At 42.8% G+C, this 23,671-nt stretch overlaps 1 protein-coding gene and 1 long non-coding RNA gene across 3 annotated transcripts in view; both read left to right on the forward strand.

The window, feature by feature from the left end:
* The first annotated feature begins 3,803 nt into the window (after window positions 1-3,803).
* Window positions 3,804-15,517, forward strand: LOC119703025. The gene is made up of 3 exons (XR_005257530.1): window positions 3,804-3,905; window positions 13,525-13,667; window positions 14,134-15,517. It is a non-coding gene; the product is annotated as an uncharacterized LOC119703025 (long non-coding RNA).
* Window positions 15,518-21,441: 5,924 nt separating this feature from the next.
* Window positions 21,442-23,671, forward strand: part of CXADR (CXADR Ig-like cell adhesion molecule) — a 32,825-nt gene continuing 30,595 nt past the window's right edge. The window contains exon 1 of one of the 2 annotated variants that reach the window (XM_038131966.1): window positions 21,442-21,609. In XM_038131966.1, coding sequence (XP_037987894.1) covers window positions 21,555-21,609 — 55 coding nt within the window. In that variant the 5' untranslated portion in view covers window positions 21,442-21,554. The remainder of the gene's footprint in view (window positions 21,610-23,671) is intronic. The other variant, XM_038131956.1, reaches the window with a different exon arrangement.

The raw sequence follows: 23,671 nt of genomic DNA on the forward strand, positions 1-23,671 counted from the left end.
AAATCAGGACTCTAAAGAGAATCAGTGCTGGTTAGGATACAGCTGATGATCAGCCTGCAACTCAGCCCACTTTAACCCCAAGAAAAATGAGTTTTGGTTGAGGAGGTTTGCCCTCACTCAGAAATGCACGTCAGCATGTACTTGAATTTCACTAAAAGCACTTGAATTCAAGTTTGAGCTTAAAACTAAGCATAGGCCTACATGTTTTCCTGCGTGAGGGACACTGATTTAAAGGCTGCAAACCACACAAGTTAACCTCTTTTGCAAGCCAGCAAGGCAGTGTTGAAGAATGAAATAAAATTAAAACTTCAAAACCAAGGAAGTTTTTGGGTCATTATGTTTCAAGTTGAAAATTGTTGTCCTCAAAGTGGAGAATCACAGAGAGATAACACAGGAATGACAGAAACTAATGTCAACAAAGATGAATCACCTCTGGATCAGGAGGTGGGGGAGAAAGGAGTAGATTTGCCCGAAGATAACCTAGTACTAATTAGCATGGCACAAATCACTCAGCTGGGAAGGGACCTTATGATGTCAGACTGCTTTTGTATGATGGACTAGTCACTAATCAGAGCACATACAGAAATGCATTGGTTATATAACTGAAGGTTGAGTAATGAACAAAGTATTGTGCAGCTACAAGGTCTCCAAAGAGGGACACTAGTTTTGGGAACTATGGGCTAGCACCCCTCTCCGTGCAGAACAGCATCAAAGGCTGGAAGGAGGATCTCAGCTCCAGTGTGCTCCTTGGCCCCTGCACTCTGAGAGCAGAACTTACCCCTCTCTGAGAGTCAGCAAAGTGATAGCACAGAGATCTGCTGCATCCCAATGAAATTAAATGAGTTGTACGAATTAATCCCAAGGTTTGTTTTTTTTTCTATGATACAATTTGCTTGCTTGTTGTGTTTTTTAACCCAAGAACTGGGTATGTCTGATAAATTGTTTAATTTGGGATTGGAAGAGCTGATGGAAGTGGGGTCTTCCCAGTGCTGAGAAACTTACTGTCCCCATTGAATCTCACATGTAAACTAACCTGGCTACTCTAGATGTGTAAATAAATAAACATGGGAAGAACATCATCAGCTCCAGGAGTCTGCTCAGTCTTCCTGTTAAAGCTGTAACATACTGGGATGTGTTCACATGTAGGGTGAACATTTACAGTCAATTACACTCAATTTATTAGATTAGGTATGCAGAGCAATGGAATAATAGCAGAGTCATATGGCAGAGGAGGTTTACCATCTGCTATCTGCCTTTAGCAGTGGACCAGTTCTTACTGTGGACAACAAAAAATAGGAGTAGTGAAAAAAAATAAATGGAGTATATGCTTTTAAATTCCCAGATGGGAATTTGACTCCAAATTCTCAATTTACAATCATGCCCTTTTGTAAGCGAACTGAATTATTTTCCAGTATTTTACAGCTGAATAGATTTGCTAGCAGGCTCTTATTAATTACATTTAATAGTCTTCTGTTAGAAGCCTGTGCAGAGTGTGCCAAGGGGTACAGGCTAAGGGAAAAGATCCAGATAATGCAATTCACAGCAGAATTGTGCCGAGTTCATTTTGGCAACCATTCATGTGTATATGCTGAGATTTTTGTATTTAAAAAAATGTATCTGTGCATAAATACTAACTGCTAAAACAGAGCTGAGGAGAGACATATGTGACAAACACTCTCAGGCAGCATCATCAGGCATCTAAACCTGAAACCTGAGAACTAAAACTTTTATTCAGGACTTTTATTCAGCTATTAGTCAACAGTGCCACCCTGGGTGAGGTGAGGATCCTCAGGAACCAAAATGCCATTTCTATGCAACCACAGCACCTCACTCTTTGAAAAAGATACAGTTTAGCCTGATGTCAAGCCTACCACAAAGCCTCATCTGCTTTCAGAAACTACAAGTATCACCAGATGCTTCCCCAAGGGCCATCTGCAGTTATGCTTTATATTCACATTGTGGTTTTGGGTTTTTTTTAACTTGTGTAAATGAAATTTGCCTTCTGAAATCTCAGGCCTTTCTGCCTCTGTGCTGCAACTAGCAAAGTTTCATTTACTTATGCAAACAATCAGTTCTGAGTAATTTTGTGAGGACTCGTGAGATCTGTGACATAACAAAATTAATATAGCATTGGTACTGCTGCTGCTGGTTTGGGAGACTGACTTTCTAGGATCAATTGATATTCCTAATTCCTGCTTTTCCTCCCTCAGTTTGCTGGGAACTGGTATGGAGTGAGGAGAAGTTGTTTGCAAAACAGACCTTGACCTTGTCAGCAGGAAACAATCACTGCTGAACAAGCAATCAAAGGTCATTTCCAGGAATTTTTTCAAGAATTTGGGATTGGGACTTCATTTGCCATCTCATTTACTACTGTGGCTATTCCAAGAGCTTATAAACTAGATTCTCAAACTCAATTTACCTACTGATACTTCAAGTTTGCCAATTCCTGTTTCTGACCTCCATTAAAACACTCACATGTTTAGAAATATAGACTCTAAAATTTTAACAGTTGAACTAACACCATCCTTACCCTTTAAAATTCTATTATTGTAAAAAAAAAAACTGAAAAATGAGACACACTATTTTAATCAAGAGATGGAATCATCTCTAAGAATGGTTTTAAAGTGAAATATTTTGTAGATCTAAAAGTTAGCTTTGTTAAACCAAATTATACTAAAAGATTTTGCGTTTCCCTTGCTTTTAACCTGATAATCTCAATCCCATCTGTAAGCAAAGATAAATTAACTCCTCCAAACTAATCACAAGAGAATGAATCTCCTAGTAATACATCTATCTGCAGGTGTGTGTGCATAAAATATAAAATTATATTATTTCAATGCATTTGTGTGGGTTTTTTTCAAATTTGTGTGTCTGTTTTTGACCACATTATTCCAGTGTAACTTCAGAATGAAAATATATTTGCCGTTGCCTCAGTGTCATGGGAAATTCTCAAATTGCCAGAAACATCCTTCCCTCCATTTGACCTCGCCAGTATGTACATTGGGACAGCTTGGTGATTTTGGCACCTTTTTACCATAAAAAGAGACTTGAATTCAGGGACTTACTGACCTAACTTGCCCATTTCTTGCTGTTCTTCTGCAGAAACAAGCCTTTTATTATTATATTTTAAATTTCTGTATACTTCTACCTGTGAGTCCTCTCTGTTCCTCAGTAGCTCAGACAGAACATGCTAACTAGTTTAATTTCACAGACACATGTAGAGGTCTCCAAGACAAAGCGTGTAGTTTAAGTGTCATTACAACCTATAGAGACTCTAATAATTAACTTCTGAGACTGCTGTGTGAGCTGAAGGCTTACAATACACTTGAGTTTACCTGGGAAAGAAGAGAGACAATGGGCAGGACTCTCCAGCAGCAGGAAAAGCACCTACATCAGTCATGCACAGGACAAATATGCAGGAATACAAGTTGCCCTAGTTCTGGTGCTCCTTGGGTGGCCTGTAGGTGTACATGGTGCTCTTTCTGGTCCCAGTACACTGCATAGAAACCAGTGCCTATTAGGATTTCATTGCCAATATTACTGATTGGGATGTGCCTCGACTTGCCTGGCTCTGCGTCTGAACCAACAGCGGCAACTGAGGTGTCTTACCTCAGAGACACTATTGGCTAGCTGGGTGTTGCGGCAGGGCAGGAGAGGACAAGTCCCGGCATGCCAGAGCCTCTGACAGAAGGTCCACTCCTCAGGTTCTCACTGATGGAGGGGCTTTAAGGTGATGGTGAAGGAAGGAGTCGGTTCTGATGGAGGGTTTTGATTCAGAGATTTTATTCTGGGCCCTGTGGCCCCGTGAATCCAGTTACAGCTCCAACAGACGCCAACCACGTGGTCTGCTTGCCCTTTTATCTGGGGGAGAAGAGGAAGTAACGGAAAGGAAACCCACCAACCAGGTACAGGGCGGGCAGGTCTCAGATGAAAGGGACACCTTGATGGGCCAATGGCCCCCGGGGGTGGAAGGCATCTTTTGAACTCTGCCAATCACTCAATGCTCTTCTGGAATGCTAGGACTGACAGACAGCCCTCAACAGGGATCAGGGAGGGAGGAAAGGAGAGGTGATTGGCACCTGGGGAAGGACCATGACAACTGAGGCAGGCTATGACATCACACTACAACAAGTGCCTATCAAACAGGATTAAAGACTGGTCTGACTTTCCTTACCTGTGGTTTGGTGGCTATGGGCAGTGGTCAGGTACGCGGGCCATAGCTCTGCCATGGCACTTTCTATGTGACTCTGCCCTGGATTTCTCCAAGTGACTCTTTGGTCTTGCACAAAGTTGAGTAGAATGAAGTTTACTAGTGGTTGCAGTATAAATTCACTGGTGTAACCTAGCTGGTAATACCTGGGATTTTTGTCCTTGAACTTGCTCTGATGGTGGGATGAGAACAACAGAATGTATTATATTGTGTGTGTTTATAGGCTGTTAAATCAATAAGCTGCTGGAGGGGAATCTTCCACATCATTTATAAATAATGGTGAGAGATGTGCTGTCAGCACCATAGCTGTACATGCAAAGTGCCTCCATTGACTTCTGCACTGTTACACATTTTACTGCATGATTTATTTAACCTGCTCCCTCTCATGAACTGCCCACACCAACATTTACTGCTCTAACCAGAGACATAGCAGTTGCAAAGAACTGCCTTCCCAAATCAGCCTTTCTTATAACTGGGAAACAAAAGAAACTATGAAAATCAGAACATATTAATGTCAGGACTTCTGGTCCACAGGCACCTACACCAGACCTACACCTACATCCAGGAATGAATGCTCTCTGCTGATAGGAAAAGTTAATTTGCACTCCTGCTCTTTCCCATGTCAGCTTTCAGACAGGTCTCCTCCCCCAGCTTTGTACTTCAGTGTCAAGCACTCAAAACGTTGAATCCTGTACTCCACACTCATCTAACTCTCTGACCCTGAAATATATTATGATTATTATTATAGCAAATTATGGCCTACAGCTGAACTCTGTTGGAAAATCATCATAGAGCTGATGCAAGAAATGAAACTACTCAAAAGCATGGGTGTGGGCACATATACTGCAATATCACTTCAGTACACCATGAGAGGAGGAAGTATGGGTGATCACAGATAACCACGAAATCTTAGAATAACAAGCAAATTAATGATAAAATAATATCAGACTGGACAAATCCAAAAAGAAATCTGAAACAATGACAATATATTCAATAATTACTCAGATGTTTTGATGACTGAAGTAAAACTATGTTTCAATAGATGAATGATAAAAGCATTTAACTGACGTTACCAAAGTAGTTAAATTTCATGGAGCAGTTTTTCCAAGTAAGAGGTTTTCTATTCAGAGCCCCACCACCCTCACAGTAAAGAATTTCTTCCTACTCTCTAATCCAAATCTACTCTCTGTCACTTTGAAGCCATTGCTCCTTGCCCTGACACTCCAGGCCCTTGTAAATAGCCCTTCTTGTGGGGTCCCTTCAGGTACTGGAAGGCCACAACTACGTCACCCCAGAGCCTTCTCTTTTCCAGGCTAAACAGTCCCAATTGTCTCAGCCTTTCCTAACAGGAGAGGCGCTCCATCCCTTTCCTACCCACTGATGAATATACTGAATAAACAAAACAAGTGGTACTGTCAACTCAGTGAGACACATTCCTCTTCTTTGCATCTGAAGTACCTTATTCCCACTTTTCTGACACCGTACAGAAGCCACACTGGGCAAGTCTAAATGTCAGTCAGTAAGTTGGTATATTGTCCTAATATAAGCTGAATTCTTATCCTTCTGCTGAGTGGGAATTAGCCAGGTCCTGGAACTCATGAAAAACAGGCGTTTTTGAACAAAGATGGGTTTAGTTGGTCGTTTCGGCAGTCTCTACCCAAACATTAGCGCTCATTTCCTCATAGCAAGTCCTTTTGTAAATGAAGTTACTTTGACAATAGACAGAAAGGTTCCTTGTTGATCTAGTGACCCGACAAACCACAACAAACAAGGAGCTGTGAAACACCACCAGCAGCTGTCTCTCCTCCAGCATTTTTCCCAACATGAAAAGACTCTTTCGTGAGAAGCAAACAAGCCTGTACGATTCTGCGCTTAATAAGATGTATTTATGCAAAACTGCTGGAGTACTCCCTTAATAGATAACCCCACTACCCAATAAAAGTCCACATTCCTCTTGATCTGCTTTGTGTTTTCTCTGTCCCGATCAGAACCATTGGCTGGCAGGGCTAGCACCAGTAGCTCAGCAGAACTGCACTGGGCTGTGTTTCATACCCGGCTCTGACTCATAAAGGTTGTCTGGGAAAGTTTGTAAACATGGGAAATAGCCATTAGACATAAAGATCACATTACCAGTCTGACAAATCAAGGAAGTTCTTGCCGGGTTAGGATGAATAACAAAGGGCACAGAGGTATATTTAGAAAGTAAATGTGTTTGTATGATGAGTTACATACATTTCACAAGCAGCAAAACTGAAAAGTTTGAAAGAACCAGTTCTCACAGGACTCCACCCAGACCAAGACAGCGAATAAGCAGAACCGTGTGATGAAGCAGGCAAATGAAATCAAGGCACACACCCAGCCTGGGTTACTTGCAGCATTTACATGATCATACATAATCTAAATGGATTAAATCGGTCTATTGCACTGTGAAATACGAATCTAATTAATAAGACTACTTCATAATTATTTTTTGAGACACGAGTATGTTTCACTGCAGCAGTTTTCCACTGGGAGACAGGGGTGCATGTAGGCATTATACTAAATCTTTCTAGAGAAACACTCCATATAGCAGGAATGAAGTGCAACATTTTTTATAATTTTAATTCTTTATGGCCCCTCGTCCTCTGTCTCTTTCTTCTTTTGTTTTCTTCCTGTACATTTTGATCGCTGACTTATCTTTACTTTTTCACGTTTTCATTCTCTCTTCTCCTGATGTTCTGGGCAGTACCGCCAAAAGAATGGGGAAAAAAGGGAGGGGCGGGAAAAAAAAAACAAAAACAAAAAAAACCCACAACCCAGCCCTGGCTCTGCTTCTGTTATCTGGTGCTAATGATGCTGTAAAGAGCAAATGCCTGGAGTTCCTGTTGTTGCGAGCAGCCCAGCCGCATGGAAGAGGCTGACAGAAGCAGCCCCTCTTCTGATGATGCTTATTTTAGCTGGATCGCGGGAGCGGGTACCTGAGTGGGAAAGCCAGTGTAGCTGCTGCCAATGACGGCGAAGGGCTCACGGGTGTGTTCCTGGAGACAAACCTTGAGTGGCAGTCTGAAAGCGCGGTGATCCCCTCAGTAGATGGAAATTCATGCGCGGCAGGTACTCGAGTGTTTCCCTTGGTCGCGGACCAAGGCTGCATCTTTGACCCCCTAGTGATGCCGCTGACCTCCTTTTCCTCGGTGTCGGGAGGAGGGACAGAGAGCTGGCGGATGCTAATGAGGTGCTGGGTTACCCCCATGTCCTTATTCTGGTCCGGTTTCTGTGACACGTGGTGGGGAAACCACTCCCTGCGTTTTTAGCAGATTATTTTTAGCCCGTGTGGATTTCTACAAACACAGCAGAGACGGGCATTTTCTTTTAGGTCAGCAGCTCGGTAATGACTCGCTGAGGTGGGAATATCATTGTTTACCCCGATCGGAAATCAGGATTCCCAGATAGGCTCACATCTCATTATCAGCACCAGAGGCAAATAGCGGCATTGTTATTCCATGGATTGCACCTTTTCAATGGCTGAATTGCCAGCCCGAGGCTGTGTCTGGGTGTGCAGGGGCGGGGGAAAGGGGTGGGGGAAAGGATTTGCCTCCAGTCCTTTGGTTTCAGGCTGTTCCATTTGTTTTCCTAGAGGATGGGAGTGCTTTGGAAGGCCGTGGAAGTTTTTTTGTCTGGCCAGCTCTCTCGCTGTATATTGAGCCCCGGGCAGCACATTGAGCTCGCAACGAGGTTTTGTGTATGTGGAAGAAAAAAAAAGAAAAAGTGGAAAAATCTGAAACTTGGTTAATTAATTCACATGGTCAACTATTTTATCGTCATTCTGTTCTTCCCTACCAAGCTGTTAGTTACCAGCCCTCGTGATGGGTTTTCTTTCTCTCTCTTTTTTTTTTTTTTCCTTCCCCTGAACCTTGCACAATGAAATGTGATTCAGAGTTCATTTGGCTAATCAGTCCTCCTTTGACCAAAAAGTGCTTTACGGAGCCTTCATCCAGCTTGGTGGTATCAGATTTCAGTGTGAAACTGTTACATTCCTCACTGCCCTGCACTCTCTTTTTGTTTGATTTTGCCTGGTAAAATAGATTGAATACTTAGAAAGACTAATCCATTCAGAAAGGAAGAGAAACAAAAGGGGGAAAATTAAATAACTTCAGCTTGTTTGTTTGTTTTTTGTTTTTGTTTTTGTTTTTGTTTTGTTTTGTTTTGTTTCATGCTTGATTCCACCTTTCCATCCATTATATTAATTTTCTTTTACTGTTGGTGCCCTACATTTTTTTTTTTATCATTTTTATGTACTTCAGGTTTGATTCTACTTTCTGACTTCTGGTTTTAGCTGAAAAAACCCCCTTACCTACGTCTCTGAAAAAATCACACCCCCCTCCCTTTTTTTTTTCTAGTATATATAAGAAAGCTACTCTGGAAGATAGCTGTAACTTTCACCTTTCACTTTTTGGTGTAGTTCACGACAGAAGTAGCTAATGCTGGAAACGCTGTATGAATCATTTGAGAATCATAAAAACACTCTGGACTTTTATATGTATTTATTTCATTATCTTTTATAACATATAGCTAAAGCTTGCATTTTTACATATATCTTTTATTTTAAATGCTGCTTTTCCCCCGCCTTTAATCTTTCCTATAATTGTCTTTTTTGAAGGCACTCGAGGGGGAGGAGGAGCATTTGCATCACTGTAGCTTTTTGTCTGAATGCAGTTACGCGGGCACGAGATAGTATAATTAGGGTGTCACTATGAAGTGACAAAAGTGTTGACTAATTCTTAGAAGAAAAAGGACTTTAAAACAGTATTTGCTGTGAACTCCTGACATACATTTGGAAATCTGAAAGAGTCTTTTTTTGTAGACAGAGCATTAGGGCATCCTTCTGTTTTGAAAGTCACATTTATAAAATAAGTAGAACCACTTATATCAGAGAATCTCTTTGTCAGAGAATCCGAGAATCTCTATATTTTGCATGTAATATAACATTTATATTAGCTGTTGGTTTGTTTTGGCTTTTTTTTTTTTCTCGGAAGGATGGGCTTCTTTTACTTTTTTAAAGGCTGCATTTTTATTGTCTTCTTTTTCTCTGCTTTTGCCTCTTGATTTTTCCTTAAACAGCCTCACTTGCTTTAGAGACAATTAAGAACCTGAAGACCTTCAGAAAAGGAGCTTTTTAAATGAATTATTCTGAATATTATAATGTATATTTTAAAAAGAAAAAAAAGTTTGCATTTCTAAGCATCCCTTCTGGTCTTTCAAAACTGAAGCTGGCATCTGTGTTGACTTGAATTTAAATGGTCCCTGCAGGCTCTTTAACTCAAAGGGTTATTTTATTCATTTGGTTGTTTCTTATTTCTTCCCGGAGGGTAACTACAAACCTAGCTCTTGTATTTGTTTACTTGCCTCGCTTTGTTAAAAGATTATGTCTTCACCAGTGCTTACGAATTTATTAGTGCTTAAAAATGCACTCAAATTGTCGAACAGTTTGCCTTTATCACTGTATTTTACCTGGAGCATTTTGTGCTGTGATTGTTCCCCGCGTATCCCTAACAATAAGCTCTCTGAATGAGGAAATGCACCGAGTGAGCTGAGCAGAGGATGCAGGGAAGTGTCAAACATGATTTGTCTGGCTTTATTTGCTCCTATTAATATAGCCCTCATTTGTGCTGCCTGCAGTCAGCATTTCCAAATACAAGGGATTCCAACTGGGTACCTGCCCTCCACATCTACAACACGTTACTGACACTGTCTAAGGGGACAAACCCATCTCCCAGGCTGTGTTGCTTCCCCTGTTCTCCCTTGTTCCCCCCATGCCCTACCCAGCGTATTCCTCCCCGGGGCAATGGAAGGACAGGCGACATTCCCCAGCCGAGCCCTCCTCGTCCCACCTGCCCCCTTCCCTCCAGCTGATTGCTGCTGCCGGTGTCCAGCACTGTCCCCGTGGTGGTGCCAGCAGGTTTTTGAGAGGTTGCATGGGAATAGAATTCCCTGAGAAGACCTGAGCTAAAGAAGATGGAGACGTGGCACAGAGTCCCCGAGTGTTTGTTCAGCATCGCTGAACTGCACCTTCCCCTGTCACACCCAAAGAGAACCACCTCCAGACAGCAAAGTCTGCTTCTTCTAAAATATCTTCCTGAATTCTGTGCCTGAAGTTACCATGGTCAAAGAGGGAGAATGGGTGACAAAACCATCCCTGGGGATGTTGGAAATCGCAGGACGAGCTTTCCTCTGGCTCCGGAGCCTGCCCTCTTCCCAGGGCTGTTCTCAGCTGGTGGCACAGCAGCCTCACTGGCGGCTTTCTCCATCCAGGAAGTTTCACAGGGTCATAGTGCATTTTTAAAGCACATAAAACAAGTGTCATAATTTCCTAATCTGTGTTTCCAGCCCGACCAGCTTTTGATATTTATATTCTGTGTTCTACTCAGCATTAATTATTTGATAGTTTTATACCATTAAAAATCTAAGAGATAGCAAATATAAGATACAAGCAGTGGAAACATAAGAGTCAGTATCTGGGTCAGTCTTTTCCCTCCTTGGCAAGAAAGAATAGAATGTGAGGGTTTTTTTTTTAGTATATGTGTATCTCACCTGTGATCTTGAAGAAACAATTGAGAAAAAAGAAAGAAAAAATAAAAGAGTTATATTTGTGCCAGTGCAGGCAGGTTTGAAGTATTTCTGGGATGAGTCTTGAACTAGATCCTGAGGGGAAAAAAACCTTTCTTTTTCATGAAGGTAATAACACTCCCTGTGGCAGTGACAGACTGTTACTGGTGTCAGAGGAGGAACTGAAGGTTGGTGAGAGGAACTGCCGTGCTTGGGACGTACATAAATATTGTAATATTCAAAATAGACTGTCCAGTTCCCATCTGTATGAGAGCAAAGAGACAGCAGAAGGTGACAGGGGCAGAGATACCTGAATATGAATTGGTGAGGGGAAGATTTTGTGGTCTTCACTTTAAATTTGTGATGCAAAACATAAGTCCATCAAAAAACAAGTACATCAAAACACTAGGGTTGTTTGGACTGTCTGAAGAGACACTAACCATTTTTAAACTGCTCTGAGAGACTTGCACCTACAGAGAAAGGCAACAGATTCTATTAGATTAATTTTATTATTAAATTTATTTATTTTATTTTAAATAATCGTCGTGGAGCTTCATGGTAAAGTTTTAAATTGTGAAGTGTTTGCTTCCTGTATTACAGGAAAATCTTGTGGATAAGCTGCTGCCATCATTTTTCCCCCAGTTCAGTAGATATAATCTTGTTCTTGAATTCCATGTATTAACACATCTTACTTCCAGCTTCATCAATTTGACTACAGCACATTGCCTTTTGTGTCTTTCCATTACTACCTTTCCCAGCATGTCGTAATTACTACATGTTTTAGTTCTGCATTGGTCAAGACTTTATCTGTATTTTCTTACATCCTTTCAATTGGTTCACCTTCTTGGTCTCTGCCTTTTCAGATGGTATCATCTTTTATTACACATAAAACCTTTTTGCTTTCTTCTTTGATTATCAAAGGACATTATTTGGTTATCAAAGTAGCATCAAAGGACACCTACCACTATCCCCCTCCACAAATAAAAAAGGTAAGGCCACTAAGTTAATTTATTCTACATCCTTGCTTAAAGGCTGTCTCTCCCAGGAAACATGTCAATTTGCTAGTAAGTAGGCAGTTATGTGTTATTACTTGTATCATAATCATCGCCTTCCATCTGCTTCATACCCACCTTAGAGACACTTATTTTTGTTCCTTACTTGCATTGTTTAATTCTTTGCATGCATTGTCTAAATGACAAATCTGTTCCATACCTTTGATTTGTTTTGTTGGTTGTTTTTTCCCAAAAATATATTCTCTACTCACAGGGAGAAGTGGAGTCTCTATATATCTGGTCAAGATTTATAAATGTTTTGATTTAGTTCTGATTTGTCTGTGCTCCTAAAGGATAATAGAAATAAAATACTTCAGGCCAGCTAAAGCAAATTATAAAAATTTGCTCACAAGTAAGAGGGATCGTTTATAGAGCACCCTGCCCATCTCACCCCACTAAGATATCCCTGCCCCAGCCGTAGCCACCAAAAGTTAAAACACACAGAAAAAGCAGGAATAAAAAGAAGTGCTGCTCTCCTTCCTTCCCTTTTTTGGTCATTTCTGCTCACCCTGAAGCTGATAAGATAAGTGCACTTTGATATTGTAGATTTCAAGGTGTAAACTAGAGAAGCTGAGCTGTGGGTACACTTCCTGTTTTGCTTTTTTCTGCTATGAGGATAGTAAACTCCGACAGAGAGAAAAGAAAGGTATTCAGAGTAGTACTATCTCAAATGACAGACAAAAAACATACCAGACTGCTACACACCTAAGAACGGCCTATTACGTAATAAAGTCACACTAAAAATGAACTGTGTTTGACCTGCTATGAGGTTGCAATGCCAGGTCAATTGTCACTGGAGTAATGTCACTTTGTGGTAAAATGAAAATGTTGTATCTCCACTACGACACTTTATCTTGAATAGTTTGCTGTTATCTAGTTGGGTTCATGATGACCGATTAATCGCACACCTTTTAAGGAGCTAAAAGGAAACATTTGCTTCAGAGAACAGAGTGGATGCTGCTTAGGACATAGATCAATATTTTGTTATGCATATGTACTGGATGAAACAGAGCCATGACTCATAACTGGAACCTTTCAGACAGCACAAGCAGGCAATAGTATTCATAATTCTGTCTTTTAATAACACATTTACCTAAAATAATTGAATTGTTAAGGTTGGAAAAGACCTCTTAGACCTCCAGCTGCCAGCCTAGTACCACCACCACTAAACAGTCAAGTGTCCTCAAGGGTCATAATCACATCTTTTAAATACTTTCAGGGGTGGTGACTTCACCACTTCCCTGGGCAGCCTGTTCTGGTGCTCTGTGAAGAAATTTTTCCTAATGTCCAATCTAAACCTCCCAGGGTGCACCTTGAGGCCAGTCTTGTCTCTTGTTTTACCTGGGAGAAGAGGTTGATCCCCACCTGGTGAACCCTCCTGTGAGAGAGTTGTACAAAGTGATAGGGTCTTTCCTGGGCCTCGTTTTCTCCAGGCTACATCCCCTGCTGTCTCAGCTCTCTCCATCACACTTGTGCTCCAGAGCCTTCCCCAGCTGCCTTCCCTGGACATGTTCCAGCACCTCAATGTCCCTCCTGTGACGAGAGGCCCAAAACTGAACACAGGATTTGAGGTGTGGCCTCACCAGTGCCCAGCACAGGGGGATGATGACGTTCACTTTACCTGATATAATAATCACAACCACAATGCCTGCCTGACCTTTTTTTGGGGTTGTGTCACAGCTTCCTGAGCCACTGCAAGTTGCTGCCTGGGGGATGACAGGAAGCTAAACCTTGCAAGGGGACCCTCTGACCTATCTGAGCCCTGTGGGATTTCAGCCCTTCATTCCAGTGGTGCCAGGACTTCTCCTGCAGCCTGTGCTTAGGTGAAGTATTGCTAAGGTGAAATATCAAGAGCCATCATTGAAACTGATGATATAAAAGTTTGCTCACATGCCTGAGGGAGTAAGGTCCCAACCCTCATCTGTCCTGGTGATTCTTTTTCTGTTGCTAAATTGTGGGATTTGCCCAGTCCCATCTCCTCAGTGGCTGCAAGGCAATGAACACTGCTGAAGAACAAAAGAGTAGCAGGAAGCAGTGAAAGCACGGGGCCAGGACTGCAGCTTTTCAGACCTGCAGACACAGCATCAGCCTTTGCTAGCCTGTACTGTAAACAGATCTCTGAACTTTCAGGCAGAGGTCATAATATGCATTAAATTGTCCTACGAAATGGACCTTACAAGCTCCTATAACTTTTTTTGCATTTCAGTGTTTCCTGTATGATGAGTGTTAAACAAAGTGTTTTGACAATTATAAGCTATTGATTTTATTTTTTCATACTCTCTCTTTCAGACAAGCAAATATTTAATCATGCAATTATTCAGGTGAAGCAATTTGAGAACAGAGAGATGAAGCAAATCATCCAGAGATTTCAACAAACAGCAAAACCAAGACTCTGGCTGTCCTGCCTCTCCACTCTCCTCTTCATGTCAGGCCATTGAGCTTTGAACTTCTGAATACATTTTGCTCATCCTTCTGGAGCATTTCACTAATTGCTGAAACATTAAAATATAATTCAGGATGACATTCATCACTGAAATCTGACTTAACAAGAGGCAATAAGCTGAAAGCATGGAAAAAAGGGGAAAAATGCTTTCAGAAAAAAACCCTAAAGTACATAATTTGAAAAAAGGTTTTCTTTTTTGGTAGAGGACTACTCACAGAATGTCCCCAGATACACCAGAATTCTGAAATACTTGCCACACACAATAAGCAGTGACATTGTTCTAGTTTGCCATTAGGTTAACAGTGCTAGACTTCCAGCTAGGTGCTACTTCCCCTGGGCAAACACTTTCCACAGGCTCCCTGGAGAGCCATCCTAAACAGGTTTCATGGTAAACAGTTACGCAAGAATTCACAAAGGTCATTAGCTGTAAAAATATGTATTCCGTACACTGTCAGCATTTTTTTTCCTGGGCTAATGTAATTACAAAGCAGTATTGAAACCAACCCAACCTGTTTATACAGTAGGAAGGGAAATTACATAACCCCCACCTAAAAAATTGAAACAAACCACAAAAACCAACGAGCCAACCAAAAAAAACCCCAAAAACCAAGTGAGATTTTCACAATGATGTTATGCTTAAAGATCCAGCAACTAAAAATGCATCCAAGTGGACCTGAGACACAAACTAGAATTCACCCTTACAACAGGACACTGTTTAAATGCCCTGGACAGGGAAGGAAAATCTCCACAGAGGACAACTGCATGTATGAGAGGGGAGGGCTGCTCTTTGAGTCAGCGAGCAACACCTGCTGCTGGCTCAAGCAGCCACATCATACACTCCCTTCCAGAAACCGGTGAAGTTCTGCACTGAATGTTGTTCCACCTCTACTTTTACCTCCATGAGGGAAGGCTCCTTCAGAACATCAAACTCAGACAACCAGATCACCCTGAAAAAAACGTGTGGGTTCCCTATGCCAAGGTCTCTGCCGTACCCAGCAGGGTGTGGTTGCTGTGAAGGAAGCAATGAAGGGCAAAGGGTGGTTTCTGTCATGCTTGTCAGTGCAGCAGTAAAGGGGACCTGCTCCCAGGGTACATGACCAGTACCCAGGGTACAGGAAATGGAGGAGGAAGTGGCACCTCAGAATGGGCTAGGAAAATTATGTAGTACAGCCAACCAAAAACTTATGAGTAAAATCCTTCTCCACATACCCCCAAATACTTAGGCTGAATTAAAACAAACAAAAAAAAATCTCATTGAAACAAATGAAGTTAAGAGTATTTTTATTTGGGTCATTTTTATGATTTCTGCAGGTCTTCTTCCCAGTCTATCAGCTGCAAACAGGTTCTGATATTTTTTTCATTTTTATTAAAAGATCTGTTTTTCATGACAGATCTTTTTTCATGACAGATCTTTTTTTCATGACAGATTCATAGAAGTTGATATTTTCAAAAACTGAGCAGCACAAAATTTCAATCAAATTGGAGAAAATGATCATTCTGCAACAACCTCATGAGTAGTGATAACAGGATTTCAGTGGAAGTACTGTGAGAATCTCTGTGGGCCCCAACAGATCCTCTGTGTAAAAATATTATTTAACAATTTTGTTGAAAAAAACAGCAGTTAACTCAGAGTGACCTTTAAGGAGCTTGGCTGTAAGAACTGCTGCAGTTACCCTAAAACACCTAAGCTCCTGGGATGAGCAGATTTCACAGCCCTGAGCTATCCATCTAGGTTTCCCAGGAAATGGGAGTGCCGGACACCTATGAAAGAAACATGTCAGAAAGCAGCCAGCTGAGCACAGAGTATCTCACACTGGTCAAGAGTGAGAGGTGAAGTGTGAGACAAGGAGTGAAGGCATCTCAGCGACTGACTCCACAGAAGAGCTGACAGACCTGAAATGGCACCCTCCTGCCTGTTCTTGGGCTCTCTTCACACACATGCTTCAGGCCTCATGCTTTGCTAAGAAGGGGTAGTTTCCACAGATTACAGAGAACCTTGCTTCAGGGGTTCTGGGATTTCATCGCAGGACAGGGCTTTGAGTAGCTTGCTAGTGACCAGGCAATGTCAGCAGTGCCAACCGGGAGAAACTTGGCTGCCTATCAGGACAGTGGCAGCTGAGTAGCAGTTCAGGAAATGTCACAGGAGTCTTAAGTGGTAGGTACAGACACCAGGGAGACTGGTGAGTGCTGAAGTACCCTTTGTGAATGCCTTGCACAAATAAAATAACCTGGAAGTTCATAATGCAGTCTAAGCCACCATCAGCTACTAGTTCTGCACTATTAAAACTGACATGAGTAGGATTAAGTAGGAAAACCCATTGCCTCTGGCATACCTGTGATTAACTTCCCGTTCAATTGTACTCTCCAAAGAGTTCCTTCCAGTATCTGAAGGGGACTACAAAGAGGGTAGAGAGAGACTTTTCATCAGGAAATATAATGATAGGACAAAGAGTAATGGGTTCCACCTGAAAATCTTCAGCTCAGCTGCTAATGGTGCATTTAAGATAAGATTTCTCTTCTGATAAGCTGAATTTCCTCATAATTTCTGCAAATCACATCTTTTTGTCCTTTTAAGAAAAGTGTTCTTCAATCATCACTGTGGTGAATATAAGCTCAGAAAAAATAGTTTGCAAGAGTACGGGTCTGTATTGTCTATTGCATTAATGTTCCAGCCAACAGACATCACACTTTTACTGTCATCTGCATGGACAATGAAAATGTGAACATAAATAAATTTAAATACAAATGTATACCTAAGAAAAGATAACACTCATATTTCTATAAAGATGAATCACATTATCTACTCCTCTTCTGGACTTCAAACAAAGCAAATCTATTTTATATTACTTGGTTTTTGCTTCATTTTCACAGCAAAAATATAAAGCTTTAAGCCTGGGTTAACTCTAACCACCATTGGTAGTGGACCGCTCTTCCTTATTTCTCCTTTCTCCTTTCTCTGTATCAAAATGATGAAAATGTCCAAGTAACCACCGAGAGAAAATTATTCGAGGCAAATTGTTTTTCTAAGCTTTAATATTACATAGAGACAAAGGTGTAAATTGCTGCCCTCTTTGCTAAAAATTGTCTCTCCAAATAAAGGAGCACGGCAAGGTGTGAATTTTACCCTGAGTGCAACTGTCACTTGACTGAGGTGCTAAATGGGAAAGCTGTTATTTGAACTAGAAACTGGATTGGCTCTCAAAATCATTAAGTCGAATTCAAGACAATTAAATCTCAGCTACTGTTGGATAATTTTCCTTTACTCCTTATTTTCTCCAGTAATGGATTGTGTTTAGTTATTATCATAAAAAGGTCATAAGTGCATAAAAGGCTTAGTTGGAAACAGCTCAAGGTTAAAGAAAAAGCAAACCCTGGTTAAAGAAAAGGCAAACCCTGGTCACAGGGTGCAGCACTCCCTGGGGAAGCTGAGGCCGGGGGTGGTGATCCCTCACTGGACCTGTCCCGGTAGGGAGGTTGGATGGAAAGCTGTTCTCAGGACTCTGCTCTGGGCTCTGCCGGCTGGGACTGAACATGAGAGCTGCACTCTAAGCTTTATGATCAAATACTCAGCACTCTGTAACTTTGCCTTACCAAATCCTTTGCTGTAATCATCCCCAGTTGATGAGAACTTAATGTAGACTATCTCTTGACTCTGGCAGCTATTTTCAGCATATCAGCCTGACTTGTCCCGGGCTGGTTTAACTAATGCTGATAAGGGCAGTTAGTGCCAAAAAGCTTAGCAGGACAAGTGCCCGTTCCTCACATAGGGCACAGATGTCAGTATAAACAACAACAAAATTTATTTTGGAAAAAAAATGTCTGCACAAGTTAGACCTTCCTGTTCACACAGCTCTAGATACGGTGCCAATTGAAACTGAACCCAGCTGACTCTCAGTCCTTCCCTTTCCCCTCCTGCCATCCAGCCACTCCCTTTTTTTTTATGCTAGCGGGCAAGCAGGCAAATAACCAGGAAAACACTTCAGGGAGTTCAGTCGGCTGAAAAGATAAGTTCTTCATCTTTGGGCAGCCTGGCTTCCCAAACTATCTCATCCACTGGTGTCCTTAGCTCCAGTGCCAGCAAAAGTGCACACATGGGAATTTGGGGCTTGGGGGACAGCAGGACTGTGGCACCTCCATTTTAAATGACTAACGTCCAGGTGGGCTCACACTGAACACCAACAGCCTGCAACAGAAATGGTCCTGTCCTCCTACCTCAATTCCCCAATCCTGCCCAAACACTCCCTCATGCCTGCTCTGGCCTGGATTACAGAGTAAAGCGATGGAGTTTGCTGATCCATCCCTTTTCCAGAAGAGTATGTGTCCCATATGTGACTCCATCCTATAACTAGAAATCCAGACCCAAAGTTCCAAGGATACTGTTTTCTCCTCCTCTTTATTTTTCTTCCCTAATTTTTTTTTTCCTCTTGCCCTTCTTGAGAAATGCTGGTATACACTTTAGGAACTATATGGTCCTTTGGGGAATTTTGTCACAGGTATTTCAATGGCTGATGACAGCAGCTCCTCCTGTGCAGGACAGAAACTGAAACAGAAAACAAGCCTGTTTTCCTTGTATGGCATGGACATGTCCTGTGTGACCTGTGTAACACAAGCATGGATGATTTCCATTTCACTGCTTCTGTATGTCAAGCCAGTGAGTAACTTCATTTGGTGCTTTTTCACCCATCCCCTCAAGAAACTAAACACATAGTAAACTCACTTCATGGAAGGTCAGGCAGATAAGTAATTATATAAAATTTAGAGAAGATTATATTGATTTTACATTTTATTTCAAGTTATCTCTGATAAGTTCAGGCTGAGACTCATGTAGGGGTCATACTGAAGGGTTTTTTTACCATTAAATACATGAAATGGATTTTTATATTTAACATAAAACACAAGATTCTTGAGCATGGGACAGCATTCTCCATAAGAGAGATGAGAAATAATTTTCCATTTGCAAATTATGTGTGGGTCTGGACTGCAGACCTCTGCTCTGGTGGATACATTTTCCTTTTTGACTGTATTCTGCCTTCATCCTGAAGCCTTTTTTGAGCTTGATCCAAAATACTGGCACTAGCAGAAATGTGTTTAAAAAGTTTTGAACCTGACCTTCTCTTTTGTGAGGGTCATTTTCACAGTTATCTCTTTCTCCCATTGTGTTTACTGTTCCAGGAAGTATAGGTCACTAAAAATCTACAGAATGTCATATCCTCTACTAAACCTGCTAGTTTTGTGCCTTTTCAGCTGGACCAATGTTTGCAGTGGGGAAGCAGGTATTTTTTTTTCTTTTTAAAAATAATTATTAAAACCTGTTCATTTGCTGGAGTGTGAAAAATGTTCAGGAGCGTGGACTTGACTGCATTAGTGCTGCTTTTGATTTAAAGAAGACCAGGAATAGGTCTGTCTAGGCTAGTCAAAATGTGGAGCTCATGTTTTCTAGGTGCAGTACAGTATTAATTTTAATTACTAGCTAGGATTTATTTCACAGGAGGGTGAGCATCTCCATTCTAATGACAAATCATTTTCTCTTTCTGTAATGACTGTGATTGCCTCATTATACTTTCCTTGGTATATAATTTCTGTGTTGACACAAGTGGATGTACAGCAAAAAAACCTCACTCATCCAGTCAGCCTGGGAGACTCGACTCAGATTACCCTTTAAAGTCTGCAGCACATATAAAAAACCAGAAGAGTACAAAATCTTAATACCTCTACTTTGAGGTTATGGTTCCTTTAGCTTCAGATTACATGAATATTTTCTTTCCCTCACCGCAAGAAAAGACAGATCTGTTCTATCACTAAATAAAATGCTTGAAACCTCCAAAATTGAAATTCTATGCTTTATGTATAGTATCCAGCATCTTATTGGGTAGATTTGGTTTTAAAAGGAGATCTAACAGACACTGTGAGTTGTCATGTCCTTACAAGATGTAAGCATTACTTATCTGAACCTTCATGGAAAATGACAATGCATTTGCCCTACTTATCAAAAAACTAATTCTGAGCTGGCAGGTAAAAGCTGCTGCTTTACTCAGAGTAACCAACCATTTTGAAAGACATAAGTGCATGTTCACATAATCAAAATTCCAGCAGAAATGAAGACACTGTCAATTTCAGCACTAGGAACCCTTTATTGAATGAAAGGTGTAGCACCTCCTTTTTAGCTAAATGCATCTGAAACACACCCTGTATGATACCCACTTAATCCAATGCTTTTGACAGGGGCAGAAAAATTGGGTTTTTAAACTCACACTTCAAAGATACAGAATGTAATCATATAAAATGTATTTAAAATTTATTTATTATGGGCATCAGAGAAAAAAAAACAAATGGTAACACTTTCAAAATTTGTTTGGAATGCATATCTGGATTGCACAACCTTTATGTAAATATTTGGTTATGGCAGCATTTTCCCAATAGAGATGGAGCTATGGACATAACAAAGGGTACCAAAACTACTTAACCCTTTACAAGTGTCAGAAGCACATTTATACCAAACAGTTTTGCTATTGCAGTATGTTGTAGCACAGACATGGGAATAAATTAATGGAAAATAAACCTCATCAAGTACACTTTCTCTACTGATAAACGTATCTGACGGTTTTGCTGTACGTAAAGCGCGATCCGGGTCTTTCTGGAACCGGCGAGGGCTGCTACTTTGGACACCACGCTACAGAACCAAAGTCTGCTTTGTGCCCTTTCGCACACGCTCTCGTCTCCCTTTTGTCCCCTGAGCTCGTTTTCCACAATTCCAGATCTTTCACCGGCAAGACGTGTGCGCTGCACAAGGAGCGCACAAGGAACTACAATCGCGTTGCTATGGGGACCAAGACACGTCTGCTCGGCGCCCGCACTAATCGCAAGGGACAAGCGCTCCCGACGGCAGCGGAGCGCTGCTCGCCGCACCGCGGCCATCCCTCCGGCTGCCGCGGCCAGCCTCCCGCCGCTCGCACCGCGTGTTTCGGGCGCGGCAGCCCCCGCGCCGCCCCGTCCGCGCTGCCGGCCGGGCGGGCAGTGGGGGCAGCGCCGGGCGGCGCGCGGGGAGCCCCGGCGGGCGCGGCGGGCACGCGTTGCGGGCGGCCCCGGGCCGGCGGCGGCGGGCGCAGGTGCCGCGAGCGGGGCGGGCGCTGCGGAGCCGCGGCCGGGGGCGCGGCGGGGCGGGGAGCGGCCGGAAGTGACGGGGCCGGGCCGGGCCGATTCACCTGCTGGGCGGTGCGCGGGGCGCAGCCCGGGAACGGAGCCGCCGCCGCCGGGTGCCCGCTGAGCCATGGAGCCGCCGCTGCCGCTGCTCGGGGTGGCCCTCGTGCTGCTCTGCTCCGCAGGTGGGCGCAGGTGGAAGGGACGGGACGGGACCGACGGGGAGGGGAAGGAAAGGAGGGAGAGAGGGGAGGGCGGGAGGCGGCGGCTCTGTGCGACTGAGGGGGCTGCTGCCCGCCCGGTGTCCGCCCCGGGGGCCGCGGTGAGCTGCACCTCCGCCCCTGCGTGTGTGGGGTCCTCGCCGTGTGTGTGAGCGTGGGGGGGTCTCCGCCCCTGTGTGCGTGTGTGAGAGACTGTGTGTGCGGGTCCCGGCCGTGTGCGGGTCTCTATCGCTCGTGTATTCCCCGTCCCCGCCCGCCCCTCTGCCCTGCCCGCCCTCAGCGCGGGGCGCGGTGCCCGGGCGGGCGCTGGCGGTGGGGCCGCGCCGCGGAGCCGACCTGGGCTTTGTTCGCCCTCAGCGCGGCTGCCGAGCTTTATCTGTCGCCTCCCCCTCCCCTTCCCCCGCCAGCCTCCGGTGCGGCCGGCTCCTCGGTGCCGTGGTGCCCGCCCGGTGGCTCCGGGCCGGAGCGGCTCCCGCGGCGGGCGGGCGGCGGAGTCAGGGAAAACCGACGTGGAAAGAGCAAAAAGGAAAAAAAAAAAAAGAAAATAAAAAGAAAGATTGAAACCCCAGCCCTGCGTGTGTAGCACCTCCAGCATGCAGGCTGGCTCTGCTTTTGAGGGGGCGGAAGGCGCCGGGTGGCTCCCGGAGAGCCCTCGGAACCCGGTTGTGCAGAGCCGATGGACACGACTGAGCCCTGCGGGGGAAACGTGAGAGGATTTGAGGGTGGGAGGAAAGGAGTTGAATTGGATGGACCTAAACGCATTTGTTTTTCGTGATGAAAGAAAACAAAGGAGTAGATAGTCTCAAACAAAAAAAGCAATTAACCGTACCCAGAACCCACACATATCAAATCAAACGTGCCTGGGCTGCTAAAAAGTAGGCAGATGTTTTTCATCTCAAATCCTAGATGTTATTAGGTTCCTGTAATGAACTTGGCTGCCATATCAGTGTTTCCTAAACATATCTCTAAAATAAAAGTAATTTTTCACTAAGTTGACCCAAACTTATGTGAAAGTATAAAAGGTGAGAAAACAGCTATGGAGGTTCAGGTTCACAGTAAAATGTATACCAGTTGTGTCAGGGGGTCAGGTTTTATTTCCTATTGAAATGTTAATGCCTGTGTTGATGTTACTGCTGTTTTGGGAAATTACTCATGGGATCAAAATTGTGTGTCCCTAATGGAATGGTGAACTCTGATCTCCTGAATGAAAGGGAATAGATAGTTCTGCATTAAATGTGTTTCCTGAAGCAGAGTTAGAAACAGGGTAGATGCTGTGTAAGAGCTGTGAGTTACTAGTATTTAGTTGACAAGGTTAGTCATCAAGATTTATATTGAAATGCTTCATGTAACGAAAACTGTGAAAAAAACTTATTGTAGGTAGAATTGTATGTACTGCATTTGCATTGCTAGGTTATCAAAGGCTATGATTATAAAAATTAGGAATAATTAATGTGTGAGGAAATGTCAATCCATAACAGAGTTTTACACTTTAGTTGTGCTGAAGGATACAGGTGTCTTCAGACCTCAGTGTGAAATTGGATGACTTTGTAAATAAAAAAATATTCCTAATAAAAACAGACGTACTTCTTTCATACAGGTTTTTGAGTGACTGTACTCTAAAACACATATATTTCACAGTCCTCTTAAGTAAATAATTGAATAATCTGTGTATCGTAGGAGTTGATATATCCTCTGAGCTAACTTGTATTTTTTCCCATCAGACTGAGTTACTGTTTCTGGGTCTGTGCTGCAGATAGACATTGCTTCCTTCACTGAAGGAACAGATGTCAGTAAGTTGCTGTTCTCCATATGGACCAAACTTAGAGGAGGCTATTTTTTGTGCAGTTGAGTGAGAGCTGTTGTCAGTGAAGCACTGCCTAGGTGCTGATGTTACTTGAATTTGTGGTGGTTGTGGTTTAACCCTAGAAACTAAGGACCACCTACGTGGTCACTTGTTCCCCTTGTGTTGAGATGAGGGAGAGAATTGGAAGGGTAAAAATGAGAACTTGTGGGTGGAGATGAAGAC

Source organism: Motacilla alba, chromosome 1 (assembly GCF_015832195.1).
Source record: "Motacilla alba alba isolate MOTALB_02 chromosome 1, Motacilla_alba_V1.0_pri, whole genome shotgun sequence".
NCBI lineage: Eukaryota > Metazoa > Chordata > Aves > Passeriformes > Motacillidae > Motacilla > Motacilla alba.